The following is a 26,661-nucleotide window of genomic DNA, read 5'->3' as shown; positions in this document are numbered from 1 at the left end:
ATCAGAAGAATGATTTCTTCTGTTGGGAAACGTTAACACCGCTAATTGTCTTCTTATTTATTATCAATGTATAATTATGTGTAACAGCATAACAACATACTTGTTTCTCAATTAAAATATTTAATAAATACAGGTATCTGGCAGGATTCTAATTTTCTTTCGCAAACTATTGTTAAATAGTTTAAATTTTGTCGCCACTAAAAAACTAGCCATTTTGTAGCAATTCTTAAATCACAGTTTAAATTGCATACTCTTAGCTCTATAGTTTGAATGCAAATATTAGAATGCATCATGTTATATCATCCATATTTTTTTATTTAAACATTCAAATAACACATAACACAGTACATATATAAAAAGGTATGTGGTATTGTGTGGAGATACAAAACACTTCACATCATTTATTTGCACATAAAATAATAGTTACAAAATAAGTAATACTAAAACACTGTCATCAACCTACAGTACACGAATATTTACGTATATGAAATTACAAAGTGGTGTTATTTTATTACCTTTTACAAAATTAACAATGCTCGTTTTGTACTAGCCATAAAACATTTATCATGGATTAACAAGTAACAACCAATTTATTAATTAAGGTAGCGCACCTCTAATGATTTCCCGCGATTTCTTCGAAGGTTGAAGAGCCTACTATTAGGTGCCGTAGCCTAGTGGTTAAGGCGATAGACTATAAATCTTTTGGGATATTCCCGCGCAGGTTCGAATCCTGCCGACGACGTATACTTTTTTGCGACGCGTTTTATTTATTTTCTAACTTAATTTGATTTAATATGGCATATAAGCTATATTTATTGTTAAATATGTTGCAATTTTTATGCACATTCATCAATTATTAAAATTAAAACAACGTTATGGCGAAATTGGGTGATTTAGTGTTGAAAATACGAACCATGCATGTTGCATTTTTATTTTTATTTCAAAAAGTAAACGGTAAATCTGTCTAGTTCTTGGTATTTTTGCTGTATGTAGTGTTTCTATAAAAACTAAGTTTAAAATATGACTTAAATGATACTATTTTGAATTTTATGACACTTTGTTTTTAACCGACCCAATTTTTACTTGGCTGAAATCACTTACATTTCATGGCGCTCTTCCATAGATAAAAATTTGTAAAAAATAAATTTCTGTAAAAGAATACTTATTTCATCTTGTTTAAACTTTAAACACCTTTACAGCATCTGTACACACCAACTGCATGCCCATATTTGGAAACTTGAATGAATTATGGAACTTTTATATACCCCAGGGGTGAAAATAAACTGGACAAAAGCCGAGCGTGGGGGTGGTTTTGAAAAAATCGGTATATTTTTTTAAAAAGCATGGAAAGCCTACCTACAAATTTGCATGTAGTTCAGTGAAATGATGCTGATTAAGAAAATAATTAATTAGATTATATTTGGATATGTGCCCATTAGAGGTGCGCTACCTTAAACAATATAAAGGAAATCATATTAATTGCATTATGCATTTACTAAACAAGCTATTTGGTACTGTTTAGAATTACACTTTCTTACTAAAAATGATCACAACAGGTAATTAGTGCTTTTACATACTTGTGGTAAGTTTTGTATTACTAGTTTGACATTTATTGGCAGACACTTGTTGATATACAGACTAAATTTGCATGGGAACTTTCATATTTTTTCAGCATAATTGCATTCAAATTGTTAATTTAACAACCCTTTGACATTGTTTGCACATCTGATCTTATTATACCATAGCTGATTTTTGTTTATAGATAGACAGATATAGACTTTTCAAAGTTCTATAAAAGTTCACACATGTTCCATCCAAGTAAACCAACAGAACCAATAAAGATCACCACAGATAATAACTGGGTGTATAGCTTGGAAACTTTGATAATTCAGGAATCCCTCCTTTGTTGATTTCTGTAAACCAACACTGTCAGTTTTGCTGGATAGAATGGCTTGTGTGATGCCCAGCTCTTGCCTTGGCAGAACAGCTTCTAAAGACGGAAAACCAACAATCTGATCAATAATGCAGACAATTTATAAATGTCTTGTTTTTTGTTGACTTCGAATCTGGAAGATTTTTTACGTAAAATTGTGATAAGAAAATCCAAAGGTGTCGGATTTTGTGGTTTTAGGCCTAAACTTATTATAGTGATATGTAACCTTTCGGGATATCGGTAAAGTGCGAGCAGACGAGGTGTAAAAACGTTAAACATTAAAGCTAAAAGACTGAAAAGTTAGATAGGAATATCTTTAAATTTTGTGAATAAATGTGTTTCTAATGGATAACAACGACAACTTACCAGAATATTGCTCATGGTCACACGTACAACTTCTTTCTGAGAGCGAATGAAAAATGCGTCACGAATTCTGACAAATAAACAATAGGGTGTCGTTATTGAAATACCGCGATAATACTGGAAGAATAGAGATGCCAACTATATTGTTTAAAGCAAATATTTTTTTTAACAAGCGTTTGTGATTTGTCAGGATAATAATAACAATAAGATATCGAATAGATCAAAGCAAATAAATTCGACAGAAATCTGATATTCGGCAATATATTTAAGACGGGCTATGTTTACGTAAATTGTGTTTGGTAAAGACTGTCACTATATGTAGTGAACCAGTCTTCGGCTTATACCCACTGAAGTTGAGTATTCAGGGGAGATAATTGAGTAATGTCTTAATTATGAAACGGTTGCGAATAAAAACAAATAATGCGAGAATATTTAGTGCGATTCGCTACACAATTATGATGTCATTAATATAATTTTTCCTGAGTTATGTATTTACATGTGATTTAGCATATGTCAAAGTGTTTTTTATTTGTTCAAGGTCATAAATAGCATCGCGAAAATATATGTCGCGTGGCAAATTTTTTTGAGACGCATCCCTATATGGTATTCTTATGTAATTTTATGATCTTAATTTCCATATGTATGAACGGTCAACGCCCGCTTCGCGGGCTTTTGCCCGTATTAATTAAATACATAATACTACATCTGGAGTTTTCTGTTCCTTAATCACATGTGTCAAGTATAATGGTATTCTGCACTAAAAATCAAAGTTTCCGAGAAATTTAAACAACACTTCAGCTTTCCCAAATATTCCGGGATGATAACTCTATAGCTTTTAATGCCCATATTTCTGAATACTTTTTTACAAATTGCCCTCTAACTTATTTAATTATTGATGGAGACTTATTGGAAATATATATTTATAAATAAGTAAATGATTTACGCATTTAAAATATTAAACAGGGTGTAAGAAATGGATTAGAAAATATATAAGCACTCAAGTGTTGTAATGGCACTGCTGAAATACAGCACAACAGCTGCCTTTCCTCAAATGTTATTTTGAAAAGAATTTATAGCGTTACCTCAGAAGTATAATTAGCTCGTGTATTAATGCATCTGAAAAAGAGGTTGCGCCCGTTATTAACGGCCATGAAGAAGTCCAGCGGAACGGCTGTAGGTTGTAGGGTATATTTTGAAAATTTTTACAGCTGATATTCAGTTTCTTTCACAATTCAATCACTATTTATTTTGCAAAAATCAATATCGGGCATACTATTGGCAGTTCTAGTAAAATTAAAAAAATCAATGTTCCTTAAAGCAAACGCAAAAATTTCAACGCTAGATGTTGTAACGTAACATAGATTAAACGAGACACAAAATGCTCGTTTTTATTTTTATGTGTGGCAATTTTTATTGACGAGCGAACGCAAAATGCTGAAGCAGCGTCGGAAGCTCGCCGGGCCGTAGCATTCATGAGCGGATTTTTTATGTGTTCATTTCAAACTTTTTTTTCTAACAATCAGTGAACAACAAGTTTAAATGAGAATTTTTCAAACAAACCATGGATATAAATCAGAAAGCAATACTAATTTTGTGAAAGGTAAGGTCACTGTCCTGGTAGCCACAAGTCTAAAGTGTCTTATAAAAACCCGTGAAAACGCATCTTGTGGTTATGTGTCGTTAATTGAACATTCTTAAATTAGTGCTGATCAAATTGTTAAAGTAAATCGTTTGCGAGCATAGTTTATATGGATAAATAAATTTAATGGTTAAAGTAACGGAGTTCACTCCTACAAATACTGCTAAATTTGTATCTGTTAATGTGAATGTGACGTAAAAAAGGTTTAAGAAATACGTCTTGTTATAACGTTCAACAATATTTTTGTTTGTGTTTCTTTTTAAAGAGATTTGCCAACCTGTCAAGCTTATCGTGTGGTATTAAATCGGTCGATAATTATATTATAATTACCTTCCCTCTGACTTGACATCCATTACCTCCCCTGTTGCTACACGCGGTAAAATGCTTAAAAATCTTTTTAATGTGATACAGAAAGATAAATATTGTCAGGGTTTGCTTATACGGTTGCCAGCAAAAATCCCAGGGGCGAGTGCTTTTTGAAAATAGTTAGCCGTTTTGGCAGTTATCAGATAATGATAACAGTTAATGATCTGCTCATGAAACGACACATTATTGGACAGTTCGTTAATAGGAACAAAACTTAATGAAACGTTTCATAACGTGTCCATTTACATGGAACATGATTAATTAACGGTTCATGTACTCATAAACCCACTATTTTCAAAGGGATTTGACCCACGGGGGTTGTCTGTGTCACCATTGGCGCGTAACTGAGTGATTTGATTATTATTATTTATCTGTACAGCAGAGTAAATATTTAGGGAGAAGAATCCTAATCCTAAGTTCTAATCCTATTCAAACACGTCCATTGCATAAATGTTACATGTAGTGCTATGTAATAACAAATTGTATTGTTTGAAAAAAATATGTTTAAACTAAATATTTGCTGAATTTCACGAAGATAGTCAGGTATTTTGTTACGCCTCTGCAGTTGCAGCTTTTTATAAACATCAGTGTGTTTGTTAAAGGGGCCTTTTCACGTTTGGGTAAATTGACAAAATTGATAAAAATGTTTCAGATTCGCAAATTTTTGTTTTAGTTATGATATTTGTTAGGAAACAGTAATACTGGACATTTACCATGCTCTAAAATAGCCATTATATGCATCTGTTGAGTATTTAAAAACCAAAAAATTATAAAGCATTGCAACGCGAAACATATTAATAATTTGGAGAGTTATGATGTTGTCGTTATACTTTGTGAAACTACAAGGATTGCTTATATAAAGTATAAAATACGTCTAGTATTGTATCCGGAAGGATGGTCGAGTGGTCTAAGTGGTAGACATTTTACTTCAGGACTCCAGGGGTCAGTGGTTCGAGCCCTGCTGAGGGTTACCTTTTTTTTCTTTTTTTAATTTTATTCTTGTTTTTTTTTTACTGGAGCTTTTTTATCCAATGTTAACATTTATCAATATAAAGCATTTAATGACAAACTTCAAAACATTCCAAAATCTGTGAAAAGGCGCCTTTAATATAATGCAAGGATATTACTTTTTAAAATAATTAAAAACAATCAAGTACATTGGAAAACATTACCAAGAAAAATATCTTGAATTATTTAAATGTGTTTGTTTGTCTGTATATGTGTGTGTGTTTTATGTATTAATTAGAAAGCATACTAATTGTCAACTATTAATTGCCGATCATCAGCAATCTTCAATCTTGCCTTAAATTGATTTTCTGTATATTCAGTTCAGTTCCTCAAATATCCTTCTGCATGTTAAATAGTAAAAATAATATGACAGGCCAATCATCAATAGGAATTCAAATATAGAAGATAGGGCAAAGTTTCGTTATCGAACTCATTACTATTGTGTATGAATAAATTGGATTATTTATTTTATAATAAACATTATTTTTATTATGTTTTTTTAAAGACATAAAATGTAGTAGAACATTACAAGATTGTTGAGTATAAAACATAACGTGAGGCAGATAAATATTTCTTTCTTAGCCCACAACACGAAACTTGATCAATAAGCATGAGGCTTACATGACAAAAAGGGTAACTCAAACTAAGGAAATGATCTACCTAGAATTCAGGGTTAATGCAGCCTACATTTCGATATTAAAGACACCCGACTATTGGACAATTTTTGAGTGCATGTAGGGACGGCAACATGCCTGCTTGTATATAAGCAAGCGCGGAGTCCGTGTCGTTTTTAAAGAGTTCGTAAGGATTTAACTGACAGACTGAGCTCATTACACAATTTGTATTGGAATACTCGGTCAAACATTTTCAATAATGTCAATTTATCCTCACGGACGAAACAATATTTTTTTTCAAAGGTGTATAACTATTATTATATTCGTAAACTTGTGCTTTCATGTCAACTCAGATACATGTAACAGTCAAGACCAGAAATGCGAATTCTTCCTGGAAATCAGCCCATGGCTTCCGATGCGACTCGGTTTCATGGCGAAAGTCTACATCAACTCCACCGACCGGAAGCTGTTCACGTACGGGGATACTACCGGCGCGACGGTGGACCCCGGACGCGTCATTCTCGCCGACGGCTCAGACCATGACCGCGTCCTATTTACCGTAAACAAGACACTCCCAGGACCGGAACTGGTTGTGTTTCAAGGTCAGGAGGTCAAGGTTCGCGTGAAAAACAGCCTGGTTGGGACCGAGACGAGCATCCACTGGCACGGACTGGAGATGCGGGGAACGCCGTGGATGGACGGAGCGGCCTTCGTGACGCAGTGCCCGATCCTTCCCGGCCAAACGTTTACGTACAAGTTTAAGGTCCCGAGGGCGGGAACGTTCTTTTACCACGCCCACAGCGGTATGCAGGTATGAGCTTCATTTAATTTTCCTTTTTTCGGATGTTCAATTTGTCCACGCATCCTTTAAAACATAACGCGTCTCTTTGTTAACACATTTTTGCGTTGTTGGTGAATATTTAATATTCCTACGGAAATGATTATGACCGCAAGATCTTACACTTTATTCGGACAGTGAATAAGCATATGCGAATATTAAATTGTATGACTTAGATTTAATAGGTGACCTTTGCGCGTTTTTTGTCAAAAGGAAGCGTTATTTTTCCATCTTGCAAAGCTCCACCAGACGACTATATGCATTTATTTATTTCAATGAGCTTTAAGTATTAAAGGGGCCTTTTCACAGATTTTGGCATTTTTTTAACTTATTCATTAAATGCTTTATATTGATAAATGTAAACATTGGATCGTAAAAGCTCCAGTAAAAAATCAAGAATAAAATTAAAAAAAGGAAAAGAACATTGCCCGGAGCAGGTTTCGAACCAGTGACCCCTGGAGTCCTGCCAGAGTCCTGAAGTAAAAACGCTTTAACCTACTGAGCTATTCCGCCGGGTACACATAATTCACGTATTTTATACGTTATATAAGCAATTTTCGTAGTTTCACAAAATTTAACGACAAAAACAAAACTCTCCAAATTATTCAATCGTTTCGCGTTGCAACGCTTTATAATTTTTAGGTTTTAAAATCGTCAAAAGATGCATATAATGGCTATATTAGAGCATGGTAAATGTTCAGTATTACTGTTTCCTCACAAATATCATAACCAAAACGAAAATTTGCGAATCTGAAACAACTTTTTTCAATTTTGTCAATTTACCAAAGCGTGAAAAGATCCCTTTAAACGAGCTTGCATTTTCGTAAATGTTAGCCCAAAATTAGCCTGTTCAGTCAAAACAAATACATTAACACCTGTTTTCCCAGAGCGAGGCTCAAAGTAGTATATGTGTCATTATGACTATTGCTGATGAAATATGAATATATCACAATTATATCTTTATTGATAAACGATGCTGATTACAATTAATAAAAATATATTAAATTATTATTATTATTATTATTATTATTACGTGTATTTTTATTATTATTGTTGATTTTGTTATTGTTTTTATATTTTGACATGTATTATTATTATTATTATTATTATTATTATTATTATTTTGTTATTGCGGCGTATTCACATATGTGATTAACTGTTAATAATTTAACACCTACTGGTTCAAAACTTAAATTTACGTTTCCTTATAGACAATATATTGTTTAAAATAAAATAACCACTATGTTACTGACTCTCTTATCGAAAATTTTCACATAACAACCAACTTCCCACAGGATTTACTATGATTTAACGTATATTCTTCTGTGTGTTTGTTGTTTGTGTAATTCTCTTATAAATAAGCTAATATAATATTACAAACTCTTATTGTTTTGTAACCCGTGAAAATAAATAAAGTACTGTTCTGCTCTGTCCTGTTCGGATAAAATATAATATAAACATTTTTTATTTCAACTTTGTGTAAAAAGACCCCCGTTGAAATGGCGCTAACGTGTGCAATAAACATGAACTGTTATTTACTATTTGCTAACACACGCGCATATACCGTAATTACTCCAAGTTTTCGGACACTCTAAGTTTTTAGACACCCCATTTATTAGCCAAAATAATTATTTTTCATGACTCTTCGGACATACGGGTTTTCGGCCATAATTAGTGACTCCAATTTTTTCGGACAGTATATTTTACAGCGCCATTTTACTAGATTTCTGCCCTGTTTTCGCTTATCTGGAACCCTTCGATCATGGAGTGTAACGGCCGGATTAAGGTCATACAACCTTGCAAAATGTTGTGTGTTCATGTGGAATGCTGTAATTTGGAATAACCGAAGACAAATGATTAAAGATTTCAATAGCATGTTGTTCATATTTGTCTTCGGTCTAAACCCTCAGGCCTGTGTAATTAGAGTTTGACTGAGAAAGTGGTGAATTGTGTTTGATTTGTGACCACATTCTAACGGATTTCTTTAAAAGTAAGCAGCTAGGAAGGTAGGGATTACGTTTACAAAGTCTTTTTAACTTAGGCTCTCAAAGAACATACTCAAAACTGCTAAAGTCAATACGTAAAATATAAAGAATAAGGAAATACTTACACTCCGCTTTTAACCGACATTTATCTACTAGCTCATCTGATGGATGAACCACAGACGTTGCGTTAGTCGATTGAACGGTGTGGACATGTCCTCTACCTGATTTACGCATACTGTGTGAATCGAGTCCATCGGGAAAACATGTTGCGACATTAGATTTAATTGTGTTCGTAATATATTACTGCCACTAAAACGTCTTCTGAAGGTTTTAATGAATAGTAAGCGGTCAAAGGCAAGTACTCATGATGTATAATCTTGTATACTCCAAGATGGCACAATCATCAAACAATTGGTAACATAGATACCTGTTTAAATAATGACGGGTTTCCATGTATTGTCAGTATTGATTCATCCAAACAGGTAGTTATTGGAAAAAATCTTCCTTTCAAGTGAAGAGGTCTATCGTGAAAGAAAACAATTCAATAAAAAGTAAAAATCATAGTATTTGATGTGTTCTCAATTAGTCTAATTGTTAGATAGAAATTATGTGCACACGATGTAGCGAGAAGCTGGAGCAAAAAAAAAAGTGAATGTTCATTAGAGAGCTTCCTTTCTATCGATTCAAACCCAGCAAGTTTTACCTCATGAGCTGATGAGACACCTTCATGAACATCGTTTCTATCCGTTGACACTGACGCTTGTCAGTTTCGATTTGATTGCTCCTGGGTTGCAAACCGGCCATGTCCGAATGAAACCCGCTTGAAGCTCGGAGCTTCAACCTCTGCTCCTACCACCCTCATTTCTTCACTACGACCTCCACTCCACAGCTACTACACACATCCCTCTACTACAACCACCTCATTGATTACACCCACATCCCTCCACTTATACCTCCACTCCACAGCTACTATCCACATCCTTCCACTACTACCTCCACCGCATTGCTAACACCCACATCCATCCGCTAATACATCCATGAAACAGATATAAACCATATCCCTATGCTAATACCTTCACTACACAGCTACCACCCACATCATTCCGCTAATACCTCCATTCCACAGCTACCATCCATATCACTCAGCTAATACCTCCACTACACAGCTACCACCCACATCACTCCGCCAATACATCCACTCCACAGATAACACCCATATCTATCTGCTAATACCTCCACTCGACAGCTACCACCCAATCCCTCCGCTTATACTTCCATTACACAGATACCACCCACATCCCTTTACTACTGTTGGGAATTTGTACATGTAACGACGCTTTCGCGCCCTTGCGCGGAACGTCACGCGACGTTTACGTCATATCTGTGAGTACGCTGTTTTGATACATTGAGATTTGAAATAGATTCAGAACAAGACACACCGCTTTCTTCCTTGTATACGATCACAAGACAACTACCACCTCAACCAAAGCTACCACCCACATCCCTCCGCTAATACCTCCACTTCACAGCTACCACCCACATCCCTCCACTAGTACCTACACCAACAGCTACCACTAACATCCCTTCATTACTAACCTTACTCCGCCTCCTTGCTAACTCCCACATCCTTACAGCACCACCTCTACCTAATTGCTACCACACACATCCCTCCACTACTACCTCGACCCACAGCTACCACCGACATCCCTGCACTACTACATCAACATAATTGCTAGCATACACATCCTTCCACTACTACCTCCACCCACAGCTACCACCCACATCTTTCTACTACTTCCACCACCCAAAGCTACACCCCACATCCCTCCCACTACTACATCCACCCCACATCTACCACCCACATCCTCCCACTACTACCTCCACCCACAGCTACAACCCACATCCCTCCACTACTAGTTCCATCGTATAGCTAACACCCGCATCCATCCACTCATACCTATATCAAAAAGATACCACTATCCCTGCACTAATACCTTCCCCACAGCTACCACGCACATCGCTCTACTACTACCTCCACCCACAGCTACCACCCGCATCCCTCTACTACTTCCTCCACCAACAGCTACCAAACACATTCCTCCACTACTACCTTCACCCCACAGCTACCACCAACATCCTTGCGCTACTACCATCGACGTATAGCTAACACCCACACTCTTCCGCTAATACCCCCATCAAAAAGCTACCACCCACATCCCTTCACTACTACCTCCCCCACAGCTACCACCAACATCCATACACTACTACCACCACCGTATAGCTAGCACCCACAACCCTCCGTTAATAACTCCATCAAAAAGCTACCCACAACATCCCTACACTACTACCTCCCCACAGCTACCACCCACATCCCTCCACTACTAACTCCACCCCCTTGCTAACTCCCATATCCCTACAGCACCACCTCTACATTACTGCTACCAGCCACATCCCTCCACTACTACCTCGACCCACATCAACCACCCACATCCATGCACTACTACATCAACATAATTGCTAACATCCAAATCGTTCCACTACTACCTCCACCCACAGCTACCACCCACAACTTTCTACTACTACTACCACCCACAGCTACCCCCACATCCCTTCACTACTACCTCCACCCCACAGCTACCACCCACATCCACCCACTTCTACCTCCACCCACAGCTACAACCCACATCCCTCAACAACTATCTCAACCGTATAGATAACACCCGCATCCATCCGTTAAAACCTTCATCAAAAAGATACCTTCATCCCTACACTACTACCCCCCCCCACAGCTACCATCCACATCCCTCTACTTCTACCTCAACCCACAGCTACCACCCGCATCCCTCTACTACTACCTCCACCCCAAAGCTACCACCCACATCCCTACACTACTCCATACACCCCACAGCTACCACCCACATCCCTACATTACTACCATCAACGTATAGCTAACACAACACCCTTCCGCTAATACCCCCATTAAAAAGCTACCAACTTGATCCCTTCACTACTACCTCCCCCACAGCTACCACCCACATCCCTCTACTACTACCTCCGGATACAGCTTCTACACATATCTCTTCACTACTACCTTCACCCACAGCTACCATCCGCATCCCTCTACGACTATCTCCACCAACAGCTAGCACACACATCCCTCCACTACTGCCTCCACTCACAGGTACCACCTACATCCCTACACCCTACACTACCACCACCACCATATAGCTAACACCCACACTCCTTCCGCAAATACCTCCATCGAGAAGCTACCCGAAACATCTCTTCACTTCTACCTCCCCCACAGCTACCATCCTAATCCACCCACAGCTATCATCCGCATCCCTCTAGTACCACCTCCACCAACAGCTACCACACACATCTCTCCACAACTACCTCCACCCCACAGCTACTACCTACATCTACACTACTACCACCACCGTATAGCCAACACTCACACCCCTCCGCTAATACCTCCACCAACAGCTACCACATATTCCTCCACTACTACCTCCACCTAACAGCTACCACCCACATTCCTACACTACTACCACCACCGTATAGCTAACACCCACACCCTTCCGCTAATACATCCATCAAAAAGGTAACACCCATAGCCCTTCACTACTTCCTCCCCCACAGCTACCACCCACATCCCTCCACTACTAAATTCACCAAACAGCTACCACCCACATCCCTCCACTATTACCACCACCGTGTAGCTAACACACACATCCCTCCGCTAATACCTCCATCAATCAGCTACCACTCACATCCATCCACTACTACCACCACCGTATAGCTAACAGCCGCATCCATCCGTTAATAACTCCATCAAAAAGATACAACCTACATCCTTCTACTACTACCTCCAACCCACAGCTACTACCCACATCTCTCCACCACTACCTCCCCCACGGCTACTACCTCCATCCCTCTCTTACTACCTCCATCCACAGCTACCACCCACATCACTCCACTACTACCTCCACCGTATAGCTAACTGTCGCATCCATACGCTAATACCTCCATCAAACAGCTACCACCCACATCCCTACACTACTACCTCCCCCACAGCTTCCATCCACATCCCTCTACTTCTTACTCCACCCAGAGCTACCACCCACAACCTTCACTTCTACATCCAGCAAACAGCTACCTACCGACATCCCTCCACTACTACCCCCACCCACAGCTACCACCCACATCCCTCTATTACTACCTCCACCCACAGCTACCACCCACATCCATAAACTACTACCTACCACACGGCTACAACCATCATCCATAAACGACTACCTTACCCAAAGCTACGACCCACATTCCTCTACTGCTACACCCACATCCCTCCGCTATTACCTCCATCAAACAGCTACCACCCACATCCCTACACTACTACCTACACCGTAAAGCTATCATCCACATACCTCCGCTAATACCTCCATCAAACAGATACCACCCACATCCCTCAACTGCTACCTCCACCCCAGAGCTACCACCCACATCCCTCCATTACTACCTCCACTCCACAGCTACCATCAACATCCATACAAACTTCTTCCAACCCACAACTACTATCCACATCCCCTTTACTGCTACCTCCACCCCAGAGCTACCACCCACATAACTCTACTACTACCTCCACCCCACAGCTACCACCCACATCCATACACTACTTCTTCCAACCCACAGCTACTACCACATCCCTCTACTGCTACCTCCACTCCACAGCTACCACCCACATCCCTCTACATCTACCTCCACTCCACAGCTTCCACCCACATCCATACACTACTACCTACCCCACTGCTACCACCAACTTCCCTCTACTGCTACCTCCATCCACAGCTACCACACACATCCCTCTACTATTATTTCCACCCCACAGCTATCACCCACATCCCTCCAATTCTACCTCCACCCCTCATCTACCATCCACATCTCTCCACTACTACATGTACCACTATGTTTAGCTAGCACCCACATCCCTCCGCTAATACCTCCATCAAACAGCTACCACACACATCCGTCTACTATTCTTCCACCCCACAGCTACCACCCAAATCACTCCACCTATACCACCACCGTATAGCTAACACCCACATCCCTCCGCTAATACCTCATTCAAACAGCTTTTACCCACATTCCTCTACTTGTACCTCCACCTACACCCCTCCACTTCTACATTCAGCAAACAGCTACCACCCACATCCCTCAAACTACTACCCCCACCCACAGCTGCCTTCCACATCCCTCTACTACTACCTCCACTCCACAGCTACCACCCACATCCATACACTACTACCTCCCACACAGCTACCACCCACATCCCTCCACTACTACCTCCACCCCACAGCTACCACCCACATCCCTCTACTACTATTTCCACCCCACAGCTATCACCCACATCCCTCCACCCCACAGCTACCACCAACATCCATACACTACTTCTTCCGTTCAACAGCTACCACCCACATACCTCTACTACTACCTCCACTCCAAAGCTACCACCCACGTCTCTCTACTTCTACATCCACCCCACAACTGCCATCATTTGAAAACAAAAACAACCTAAACACAACCTAGACGAACACAAATATGGATACCAGATATAAAAAACAAGTTAATCACATTTATTCAAAGGAAGAAACCTTTCTCTTTTTGTTTCTAGATAAGCATGGGAGTGTACGGCGCTCTGATAGTGAAAAAGAAAGACGAGGTCGAAGCCGCCGAACACGTCGTGATGATCCAGGACTATAACAACCGCTTCACGTTTCTAGACCTTCACACTCAGGGACTCTACGGGATCTTTTACCCCGGGGGAGCAAACTTTTTTCCCGTGCGACAAATTGACGGCACCATTTCCTCAGTCATGGAAATGACGTCATCATTGATCAACGGACGTGGGCGCATTATGAATGGTGCAAATGACGTCACGCTGACGCCTTTAACAGTGTTTACTGTCGTCACCGGAACAGTGTATAGGTTAAGAATCATCAATACTGCGACCATTCTCCAGTACGTCTTCTCTATCGACGGCCACAAGCTGACGGTTTTGTCAGTTGACGGTAATGACGTCAAGCCGTTCGAGACTGATCGAGTCGTACTTCATACTGGGGAGAGGTGTGACGTCACCATACAAGCGAACCAACCCGTTAAAAATTATTGGGTGAGAGCGGAAACGTTGCGAATTGAAAGGCAAAATCACGTGTATGCCATTTTGAGATATTCTGGAGCAAACATCGAAGATCCGACAACCGTACCGACGACGTGCACGATAGAGAATCCTTGCACCGTGTTTAACTGCCCATTTCTCACATTCCCTGGATGGTCATGCAAATCGATGGATAGCGTGGAGACCCCTTCCGCTGACCCTGTACCTACAGCGGATGATGGCCCATTTAAGGAATTCTTTGTCAACACGGGCTTCATGTTTTACGGAGGGAAGATGGTAGGACAAATGAACGGCGTTAACAACATAATGCCAAAAGTGTCCGCGCTGACGCAACCTAATGACGTCACTGGGACCTGTGACCAGTTTAGTGATTGCGGCGCGGAGAAAATGTGCACATGCACACATGTAATCAGCGTCAATATGGGCGACGTCGTTCAACTGAACTTCCTGAACAACGGACTATTTGCGATAGCGCATCACTCTGTGCATACGCATGGCTACATTTTTCGGTTACTCAAAATCGGAAATCGTCTATCAAATGCATCGTGGACGAGTCCCAATGACGTGAATTTGGGGGATAACGAGGATGTAGACTGCCGGAGCGCACAGCGTGCGACTGCTGTCTGCAACAACGCAACATGGGCTAATCCATCATGGCGGAACGGTAACATCCCCGGGATCAAAATGGACCACGCCGTGTGGAAGGATACAGTCACAGTTCCCGCGGGAGGCTATGCGGTTATACGGTTCAAGGCCGACAACCATGGACTGTGGATGGTTCACTGTCACATGGAGTTGCACAGCACGGCCATGGGTCTGGTGGCACTATTTAAATAGGATGACATAAACTTTTGTTTTAATAATAGTTACGATACCAAGAGACATTTAGGGTATTCATGATATATGCAGAAAACAAATAACTAAACAAAAATATATGACACAATGTTCAGAGTCAAAGTGAATTCAGGTGGGTTATCGTCCTTTGGTTGCTCGAGTAGTTTGGTTATTTTTTTGTTTGTCAATTCACTACATCACCTAGCCAAACGCAACATGACATGACCAATTTAACATTTACAGCGCGTAGGTATTCACACATGCACATATTTCTTTTAATTTAACTCAATCATATTAAAAATAAATGCCTAGTCCTTTATGTGTCGCGGTTAGATTTGACCAAAACACTGGGTCACGTATAGTTGAATTGTCAGTCAAATATACGTGTCCGTTTTTCAACCAATCAAAAATTTGTGGAGTAAACTTGTTATCCTCACCGAATGGACAAACATAAAGACGAAAAAAGGCCACTCTTTCTTTAATTATTGATAGGTTACGTGACCTCTTATATGCGATGTCAAAACTGGTTATGGGATTTAATGCCCTTAACCATCTCATTGTAAAAAAATGAAAAAGCCTTGAAAATTTGTTTACACGGGCTAGAGAGACCCTAATATTGCGTGTGCTGACCCTTTCTTGTTTTTGGTATTTCATGTTGATTTTTTAATCAAATTTGCTGAAATCCAAATTAAATAAATTAAATATAACGTTTGCGATAATTTTTACTAAATTCGATCATATTCGCTAAATAAGTTACGCATTAAAAACATACCTAAAAATAAACATGGATTGCGACGAACTCTGAGTGTAATTGCATATTCTTATACATGTGGAAAAATTGATAAAAGAGTTTAAGTAACATATTCATTAAGCGCTGTTAAAGAAAACAAATGACATTTTCTTGTTGGCTTCATTTTGCAATATATATGATCGTTAATCATGTATGATGAAGTATATATTTTGTTTATATTTTGCATTTTTATATGGTTATGCTCGACATCAATGATAAAGATTATTTTCATTTAAAAAAAATAGCATTTAATATATCTTTTTCAAATGAGTGTAAGTAACGAAAACATTCGATGGGTAATATCAACAAAGGAAATCAAGCTTATTTATAAATGGTAAATATTCATTTTCGTTTAAATGATGAAAGAAAAAGCGTTTTTTACCAGAAAACAAATCATGCGGAGTATCACCACCTGATATGAAATATTTGTGAACATTTTACACATTTCCATTTCTGTGATTATTTGTTTGGTGACCAAGAAACAAACACACACGCACACACATATATATATATATATATATATATATATATATATATATATATATATATATATATATATATATACTAATATTCTTAATTTGAAAACATACTTATTTATTTATTTCCAGGAATGGCCTTCCTACTGAACGTGTCGTCACACTTGGCCCCGGCTCCCCCGCCTGGATTTCCGCAGTGTAGCGAATTTACGTATTCGTCCGAAACCGCAAGCGGGAGTGACGTCATTAAAATCACGTTGATTCCCGTCATATTGTTTTCTTTTTCAGCGCAATAAGTGCAAAGTGTTGCTGCTCACCTTAATGTTATTGCATAATGTTCTTTTCTTGACAAGTAAGCTTCAGAGGAATAAAAATACATTTTAATAACATGCATTACTATAAATCAGAACAGTATGACGTTTGAAAATGATAGTGTTGTCAACGCGAGACATGCACATATGGTGTGCTGATATCTGTATGCAAATTCGTGTTGTGCCAAATAACGATTGGTATTTGGCATACGATCGCTTACGCGTCGTTATTAACTAAGAATGACGTCGTGATAAGCAGTTTCAATTAAACTGACATAAAAACTGAAACTATAAATAACGTTAAAATGGCTGCCGCAGATCGGCTAAATTTTGCAGATTTTGTTGTTTTCAGAACAGACGGCAATATTCATGAAATTGGTAAAACAATATATTAATAATTCATACTTTTTAATTACCCCTGACTTGTTTTCATGGTACTAGTATGTAGCAACATTTGTACGCGTTTGAACGTCTTATATATTCGTTATACGGAATGATTGTAAACATTGAAACAGAAGCACAGATAACGTAACATTGGGTAATGTCTGGCGTACCTCTCAAATAGAAATAACGCATCAAATAATTCGATGCACATATTTTATTTATTCTGCGGTTACGTGTTACCGGTTTGAAATAAATATGTTACAACAAGGTTCCTGCAAAAGAACTGCTAATACTTGCACAAGGTACCACAATTTACGAGTAATTTCCTACACGTATCATATAAATGTTTTAGGAATTGCTTATTCTGTTAATATTATCTACATTAAACAAACGTGCAAGCAATAACTATATTTTATTTGCGAATATTGTAAGTATGTTGTCTGTTTCAGTGCACAAACCTAGGGAATCCTTCGTATGCATATTAAATTTCGCACTTACTTTAACTTTAATGCAAGGAAAATTTCGGGTATATTTCGGATCTTCGCCCCGAGAAATTTCACAGACGAACTTTGTATGTTCGTGTATATGAAATGTATGAAGAGCAAGATGCGATATGTACTTTACCCTCCGTTTTGTATATTTATATATACTGTTGACTGTGAATACCATGCGGTTTTTTTCAATGTAGTAAATATGACGTTGTCCGTTGAGAATTTCTATATAAATATATAGTATATGGGTGGCAATACTGTACATGACTTTTATAATCTAATCTGAGGAGCAAAACAGATAATGAAACACTATTGAAATTATGTTTGTATCATCTTTTGAACAAAATTTATTAAGCTCATATATTTTAAATATAACATAAAAACAATGTAATACGTTGATATATATTATAAGTAAGATGGTGTGTTCGCACTTACAAACATGTGTTATCTTTTATGTCAAATATGTGTAGTTTGGACCAATGACCTGTATTTACTTAATAAACTGAGTTGAGTTGAGTTGTTGCAATAATAGAGTAAGCAAGGGCATTATAAACACTGGTGTTAATAACTGATTTTAATGTATCTTCAAAGAAACATGGAAAATGAAATTTAATTAAAAAGTATAAAAAAAGTCACGAAGGGAAGGAATATAATACATTAAAAAACTATTTTTGATGTACAAAAATATGACCATATATTCAGTTCAATACGGACATATTCTGTAAACACTGATATTAACAGTTAGTGAAACAAATTTGTCATTTGATGTATCTATAACTATTGATACACGACATTATTCTTTTGTTTACACATTGTTCATGCATGGCAAAAAATAATATTGTCATAAGACTCACGGTATGACGTCACCTTGTGAAAACAGGGTTTCATACATTTACAATAAGAGCCAGGCACTATTCTGTGAAATACTGCATATGGTTATCTGATGTAATGGGTACTTAATATTGTATTTGACAAACTAAATAAAAAACGAAAACTTTCTATGTCTTCAATCAGTGTTTTGTTTTTCAATGGTTGATTAAAGTGTCATCTCAGATTATGTTAAAATATTGAAAGTTTATCGAAATGTTAACAAAATCGGAACATCATCTAGAGTTCTTCCCTTCGTGAAAAAACATATACAAAAGTGGACATAATTTCGTATAGCGAGTATAATTTGCATCGACTCATCATTAATATAGAATTATTTTGTACAAGTTGTATATATTCATAAGTTAAATGGGCTTTTTCACAGATTTTGGCATGTATTGATGTTTGTCATTAAATGCTTTATATTGATAAATGTAAACATTGGATCTAAAAAGCGCAGGTAAAAAATCAAGAATAAAATTAAAGATAAGAAAAAAAGTAACCTTTAACAGAGGGAGTCCTGGAGTAAAAGTTAACCATTTAACTTTATGTGACAAAGAAAACTTGTTATTTCCAAGAAAACTGTTAAATCATTCTCAACAACATGGTTTATGTGACTTAGTAAAGAAGACTGCAAATATTTTTTTCTGTTATCAGGAAATTAAAAGAGATAATACAGTAGACTTTATTTTACGAACAAAGATCAAAAGCCAGAAGTTTGCAAGAAGCGCAGAGTTTTCTTCTGGCTGTTTGTATCACGCGACGTTGTCCGGCTCTCTGAAAAAGAACCTTAACATTTAATGTGTATGCTGTATTTAAAAAAAAACTATAAAAAACGTTCTCTGTTGCTCGACATTCATCCATTTAGTCCGGCAGAAAATATTTCCGACATTGAGGCGTGTAGTAAATATTAGTGTTTTTTGTGAGAGGACATGTTACTGATGAAGAATCCTAATGATGCCAGGCTTGTATCTTTCTTTTTTTTTGAGAAATCCAAGATGTCGCCGTTTTCAGCATTTTAACGGTATATAATGATGACTATATCCATTATTTTTTATCTTTTCTGCCTAAAATATAATAATTTTATGATGTTTAATGTTTTAGAAGTGAATTAATGGAAATAAAATTCCAAATTATACGCAAGTTGGCTGCCAATATGGACGCTGATGCAAATACTTGCATTTAAAATTCCAATCCACCACATTTGATCGGAATTGCATGCTATAGAAACATAACAAACTGTAAATCTGAATGGCATTATGTAAAGACCCTTCAATATTATTCACTACAATCCCTCAAATGTATTATTTTATCTATACATGAAGAGATTACATATAAGGAAACTAAGAAACCATAATAAAATACAAATGTACTCCGTAATACACTAGATGCTCACATCAAATGCACATATTCGTTAAGCACAAATGATTTACACCCGTTTGATTTACATCGGGTAAGATTGGACTACACAAAAAAATAGTAATAACTTTTAATTATGTTCATAATGCATTAAATGTTAGTTTACCCAAGTGACTTCCATTTGATAAGTGAAGCGTGTTTAAAGATTAGTTACTTCCCTTGTTATCGCTTGCACCACTATTATAGTTTCAGTCGTAATATATTTAAGTCGAAAAAAAACATATAGCTGAATGTTTCTTCAGCTTATCCAGTAAATGAGGTGTCAAAGGTAGGTAGGAATTGAGGGATTTCAAGGACCAGAGAAAGCAAAAATTCCAGTAGAAAAGGAACAAAAACAGGTTTTGCCACTGAAACGTCTGGCCAAAATGTTTGTGTCCGCGAATCATTCTTAGCAAACTGGATTTCTTTAAGATACACTAACCACATAGTCATGTCCTATTATTTGCCACATATAATATATATATATATATATATATATATATATATATATATATATATATATATATATATATATATATATATATATATATATATATATATATATATATATATATGTGAAACCTGCAGACCCAGACAGTATAATCATCACATTATGGTCAGAATTTCAATGTCTTTACAGGTGATCTACAACTATTTAAAATTGCAGTCAATATTATCTGGGAATTCCCATATCAGTTTCAGGATGTTATACATGTACTACGTCTCGGTTGTATGCACTTCCTGGTGAGTTTTGTGGGCTCATGAGGACGCTTATGGCAATTAGTAGGGTGAAAGAGCTGTTTGAGTCAACATTTGCTGAAGTCTCCCAACTCCTAAATAGGAAGAAATATCCACAGAATCGCGGGCATTACGAATAATGACAAATTAATGGTTGCGCAAGGTATTCGCTGAAAATAATTTTCAGACATCTGATGATCTAGAAATGTATTTTAACAATATATTATACGTCTAAATTGTGGGTTGATTGTTTGAGTTAGGCAGTATTTCTTTCGATAATATATGTTCGAGCAGAAAGAGAAAGTGATTTTCCGCTGCACTTGGCCGCAGTTAATCTCATGATACCATATTTCTTTGCCCCTGCACACCCTAACTACGCAAGATGCGGCCTATATTGCCAAAGGTCAATGTAGAAAATGCATGAAAGCGCACAATTCAAGTTCTTAAAGGGTGAGCATGTAATGAGACATTTTGCGGGGGTATGGAATGCCATATGGATCGAAATGTTCATAGTTCTAAACGACATTTATGAGATATGGCCATGGCACGAAGGGAATTATAGGTTCAACACTCTATCTGAAACTCTAAAAGTTTTGATGTTAACGTACTTGAAAACACATGCTTGTTGGTTTTCGATTCACTATATCTTTCTTCTCTTAAAATTTTGAATAATTACCATTTTATGTTTGATTCTTAAATATTTATCACCTAAGCTGGTTTATTGGTAATTATATTTTACAGTACTGTCCCTTTAATTTTTTTATTTTTTATTTTACAGTAATGCCCCTGGATTTTTTTCACGTCATCGTGTCATCGCTTCTCAATTACGTCATACGATACTCTTTCACTTTCTTGGCTACATTGATTTTGTTTTGACGTCATCGCTTCTATATTTTTTCATACGACACACTTTCACTGTTGTAATCTACATGCATAGGTCATTGAGTTTATAGCGTTCAATTTTTTTTTCTTACTGACAGGCGTTTCTAGTTAGATTTATTTTTTAGCAGTCACATAAACAGCCAAACTATGTAACATGGATCTGTTACACCCATTATTGCTGCTTCTTCCTGTATGATCTCAAATATTTACTTTATGATGCTATATTCCTAAATCTTTTTCATAACTACGCAAGATGCGTAATGTCTCATTACATGCTCACCCTTTAAAAAGAAGTAATGTAGTTGACACTTACTCGTAGTTTCATTTCACCGTTCCTCAAAAAGTTGTAACTCTGTTGCTCTGGTCTCTTTCCTACCATTGAGTAATTAAATGGTAATTAAATTGAATGCGTTTTAATTCCTTTTTATTATTGTTTAATTTGAGTTGCAATGCCATGAGGTTAAATTTTATTTACACCTAAATGTATCATTAATATTGCTGTGCCAAGTATGGGGTTGAGCGCTCTTAAACCGGTTTAAACCCCTAATACTTTGCAATGACCGTTCCAAGGCGATGACCCCAGCTTTATTCTTATAAGTGTTTATGTTGTTTTGTATTGTGCTGTTGTGTACTGTTTGGGCAATTGGTCACTTGCCTTAAATTAAGGACCAACTAATTGTATATAATAAATGAGAATTCAATACTGCTCCAGAAGCGGGAGTTTCACTTCTTCTTATTGGAATTTGAGCCTGTATATTTGCAGCAATATGGTAGAAGATCTGAGAGAAATCAGAAATGCCAATTTAGTGGACACTGATAAACAAAAAATGCAAAAAAAGCTGGGGAGGATTAATGCAGATGCTAATGATAAAGCAAGTATTTGGAGAAATTTTACAGAATGATCCGTTTTATCCAAGCATGTATCCACCCAATCTAGTGAACATTATGACTGGAACAATAGCACCAACGTATTATGTTGATTAAGCAATATATATTGGTAAAAGACATGTTATTGAACTCATTGCCGGACAATTTTTATGGGTCAATATCTACATAGATTGAAACACAGGTTGTGTCTAGCAAGCACATTAGGGTTTCAGACACCTGAGTGTATGACATCAATCAGATTTAATCAATAGTGATTGGCTTACACGCGAGTTCTAGGGAAATTGACATTAACCATATACTAAACCATGAATTGGTTCCACTATATACTGCTATGTTTACTGTAACAGAGGAACTTAGAATATGAAAACCCAAATCGGTGCTAAAGAATCATTTAAAAGTAGACGTGTCTGACCTGCACATTGAAAGCCAGATCAAATGTTCAGAAATATATGGATCTGCTATCCTGTATGTCATTCTCTGGCCCTTAGACGGAAATGCATGCATGACTCTATTGACAACTTATATAAGACATAAACAAATCTGAATAAAGGTGATGTCTACTTCGTGTTTGACCGATACATAGAGTTCAGCACAAACAGTGTGGCAAGGTCAGATAGACAATCCGATGTCTCAAGGGTGTACAAACTAACGGGTGACATGGCATCACCACCACAGAATGTTATACTATGTGTCACTGAGAACAAACAACAGCTGATCTCCGTGATTTTTAATGCTTTATGCACGGATAAAGAATTTCACCTCTTGTGCACTCAAACGCACAAGTTGGTCGTTACAGGAGAATGATACGCCCACTGAAATATATGAAGGTGTCCTAATCAAATCGAGCTGAATAAAAACAATACGAAGAAGCTTATGTTATTATGATAAGGCAAATGGTTGATGCTGTAGAAGCAGAACACACTTGCATTTCTGTGTGGCAGCTGATGATACAGACGTGTTTGTTTTGTCTCTAGATGCGACACTGTGGCTGGATATTTTGGTATCGGTAAGGATACAGTTATTAAGATGCTGAAGGCATGTAATTCCATCAAACTGTTAGGCGATATGACAGCATGTATGAAAGAAGTTGTGAAGGAAGCGACCAGATTTGTATCAGCATGCTATGGAATGACTGATACAGAGCGTCTATTACGATACAAAACCTTTGGACAGCCATGGTAGGCAGGTCGGGTAAGGCTATGCGATCGCGTACAAGCTTGCCGCCAACCAAGGAAGCATTCTATAAAAATGTAAAACGTATTCTCATACAGGCGTGTATATGCAAACATGCATTAGATGCAGACACCCCCAGATCTGAATCCATGGTTGGCGAAAGGACGAGGCCTTTAAAGGGGCCTTTTCACAGATTTTGGCATTTTTTAACTTATTCATTAAATGCTTTATATTGATAAATGTAAACATTGGATCGTAAAAGCTCCAGTAAAAAATCAAGAATAAAATTTACAAAAGGAAAAGAACATTGTCCAGAGCAGGTTTCGAACCAGTGACCCCTGGAGTCCTGCCAGAGTCCTGAAGTAAAAGCGCTCTAGCCTACTGAGCTATTCCGCCGAGTACACATTCTTGACGTATTTTATACCTTATATAAGCAATCTTCGTAGTTTCACAAAATTTAACGACAAAAACAGAACTCTCCAAATTATTCAATCGTTTCGCGTTGCAACGCTTTATAATTTTTAGGTTTTAAAATCGTCAAAAGATGCATATGATGGCTATATTAGACCATGGTAAATGTTCAGTATTACTGTTTCCTCACAAATATCATAACTAAAACGAAAATGTGCGAATCTGAAACAACTTTTTTCAATTTTGTCAATTTACCAAAGCGTGAAAAGATCCCTTTAAAAACATCCTTTTACCGATTACACTAGAACATCAAATGTTGCTTTAGCTATTATCAATTGTGCTTAAGCAACATTTATTGATAAAATGTGGGTGTACAAGCGATAACCCATGTACAACATTTTGTGCTCATGTAATCAAGTGTGACTACCATGTAATATTTTTTGCGCTTGTTAAAAAAATCAGGTTGATATAATACATTGTAACAATTATCAGACAAAACATACCCGTTAGATAACTTACTTTGTCAATGAGAAAGGAAAGATGGAGAATTATAGCTTATTGCGTTGTGTTATTGTTGGTATCAAAGACAATCAAGGGAACTAAACATATATTTGCATTAGAAAATCACTAAATGCTGGACAACAACTCATAACATGAGCTAAACTAGCATACTTACTACTTTATACCATGATGTTTGAAAACTGTGAACGTTTCATGACCTTAATGACCAATCGTTGAATAATACATAAAGTGATGTTTCAATTTATATATAATGTGCTTTATGACATATATTACATCGGTGTATTTTCATAACACGAATCACACCTTCGACGAAGTTGCTGTTACTGTACACACTGATAATATATAACTTTTCTCCAATGGATTAGGTCGATATGTTCTTGCTATACTATACTCTGCATTTGTATTACAAAAATTCATGTTATGTAATTTCCATATTTAATATTCTTATGAGAAAATTAGGATATGATCTTGGTTTTAAATAGGCGCACTCTTTGAGTAGCCATCTTGATCTGGCAGCCATTTTCGACGCCATTTTCATTTGTTTTTATTACAAACATTTGCACTTTTTTATTTATATTGAACATTTATAACAATCTCAAAATGACAGTATAAAACATAGAATATTGCATATCTATATGATTTAACAAAAAATACTAAAAACGGCCGCCATCTTGGACGCCATCTTGAATTTCTCACAATCCCCTAAGATATGAGCCCGGCATCATTATGATTCTTCATCAGTAACATGTCGCCTAACAAAAAAACAACACTTTAACATGTACTTATACACCTCAATGTCGGGTTTGGTGAAAAATTGCCACTTTTCTGGCGGACTAATTTGTCAAGGTTAATATCAATACGAATGATAATTTCGCATCGCATAAAAACGGGTTTACCTTTTGTTTTTCTGGCGGTAAAATTTAAACATTAAAATATGCGTGCGTCACACTTTGAATGATGGTTCAATTAAAATGGTTAATTATATCGCGGTGTCCTGATAAGAATGAATGAGAACATATCAAAGTAAATTATACGTTACAGTATACTAAATACTTTTTGTGTTCAATGCTATACCCTCTAAAAATGAAACGTCATGGGCACTTGCCATGGCTTTATTTTTGAATATTTCTGTGTGCATGTGGTAGGAAAAATATTGTTGTATACTACAAATTCAGTGTTTTGCTTTTAGGTTGGAGACTACATGAGGTTTTGACAGATGGCGGGAAACCCTCATCAACTGGAGATAAGCCGGTAAAAGATGGCCTTAAAACAGTGACCGTTTATTCGCGTCGAGTTCTTTCTTACATACTGCCTGACCTATCTGCAAAAGTTTGACTTTATTTTTCGTTGCAGTTATTGCATTGAATGTGTTAAGGGAAATCTTTTAGTATATTGTGACCTCAACCACACTCTGGATAATCAGGCGATTTATTCCATGAGATTCCGTAGATTATCGATTAATCTGAACACATCGGACAGTGCACTCTGGATCAGCAGACGATTTATTTCATAAATCAATCTCTGGGTTAATAGTCGCCATCTTTCGAACTACTTTCAAAAGTACAACAACAACAA

The 26,661-nt window shown here is 37.1% G+C and overlaps 1 protein-coding gene and 1 non-coding gene across 2 annotated transcripts; both read left to right on the top strand.

Moving 5' to 3' along the window:
• The first annotated feature begins 660 nt into the window (after positions 1-660).
• On the top strand, positions 661-742 carry Trnay-aua (transfer RNA tyrosine (anticodon AUA)). Its single transcript has one exon. It is a non-coding gene; the product is annotated as a tRNA-Tyr (tRNA).
• A 5,611-nt stretch (positions 743-6,353) lies between these two features.
• LOC127869708 (uncharacterized) lies at positions 6,354-15,758 on the top strand. The gene is made up of 2 exons (XM_052412363.1): positions 6,354-6,734; positions 14,418-15,758. The coding sequence occupies exons 1-2, from the start codon at positions 6,354-6,356 to the stop codon at positions 15,756-15,758; spliced, it is 1,722 nt and encodes a 573-aa protein (XP_052268323.1).
• The last annotated feature ends 10,903 nt before the right edge of the window (positions 15,759-26,661 follow it).

The sequence above is a fragment of the Dreissena polymorpha genome, chromosome 2 (assembly GCF_020536995.1).
Source record: "Dreissena polymorpha isolate Duluth1 chromosome 2, UMN_Dpol_1.0, whole genome shotgun sequence".
In the NCBI taxonomy this organism is placed as follows: Eukaryota; Metazoa; Mollusca; class Bivalvia; order Myida; family Dreissenidae; genus Dreissena; species Dreissena polymorpha.
The sequence above is the reverse complement of the archived record's forward strand: the minus strand, read 5'-3'. Positions and strand labels throughout refer to the sequence as shown.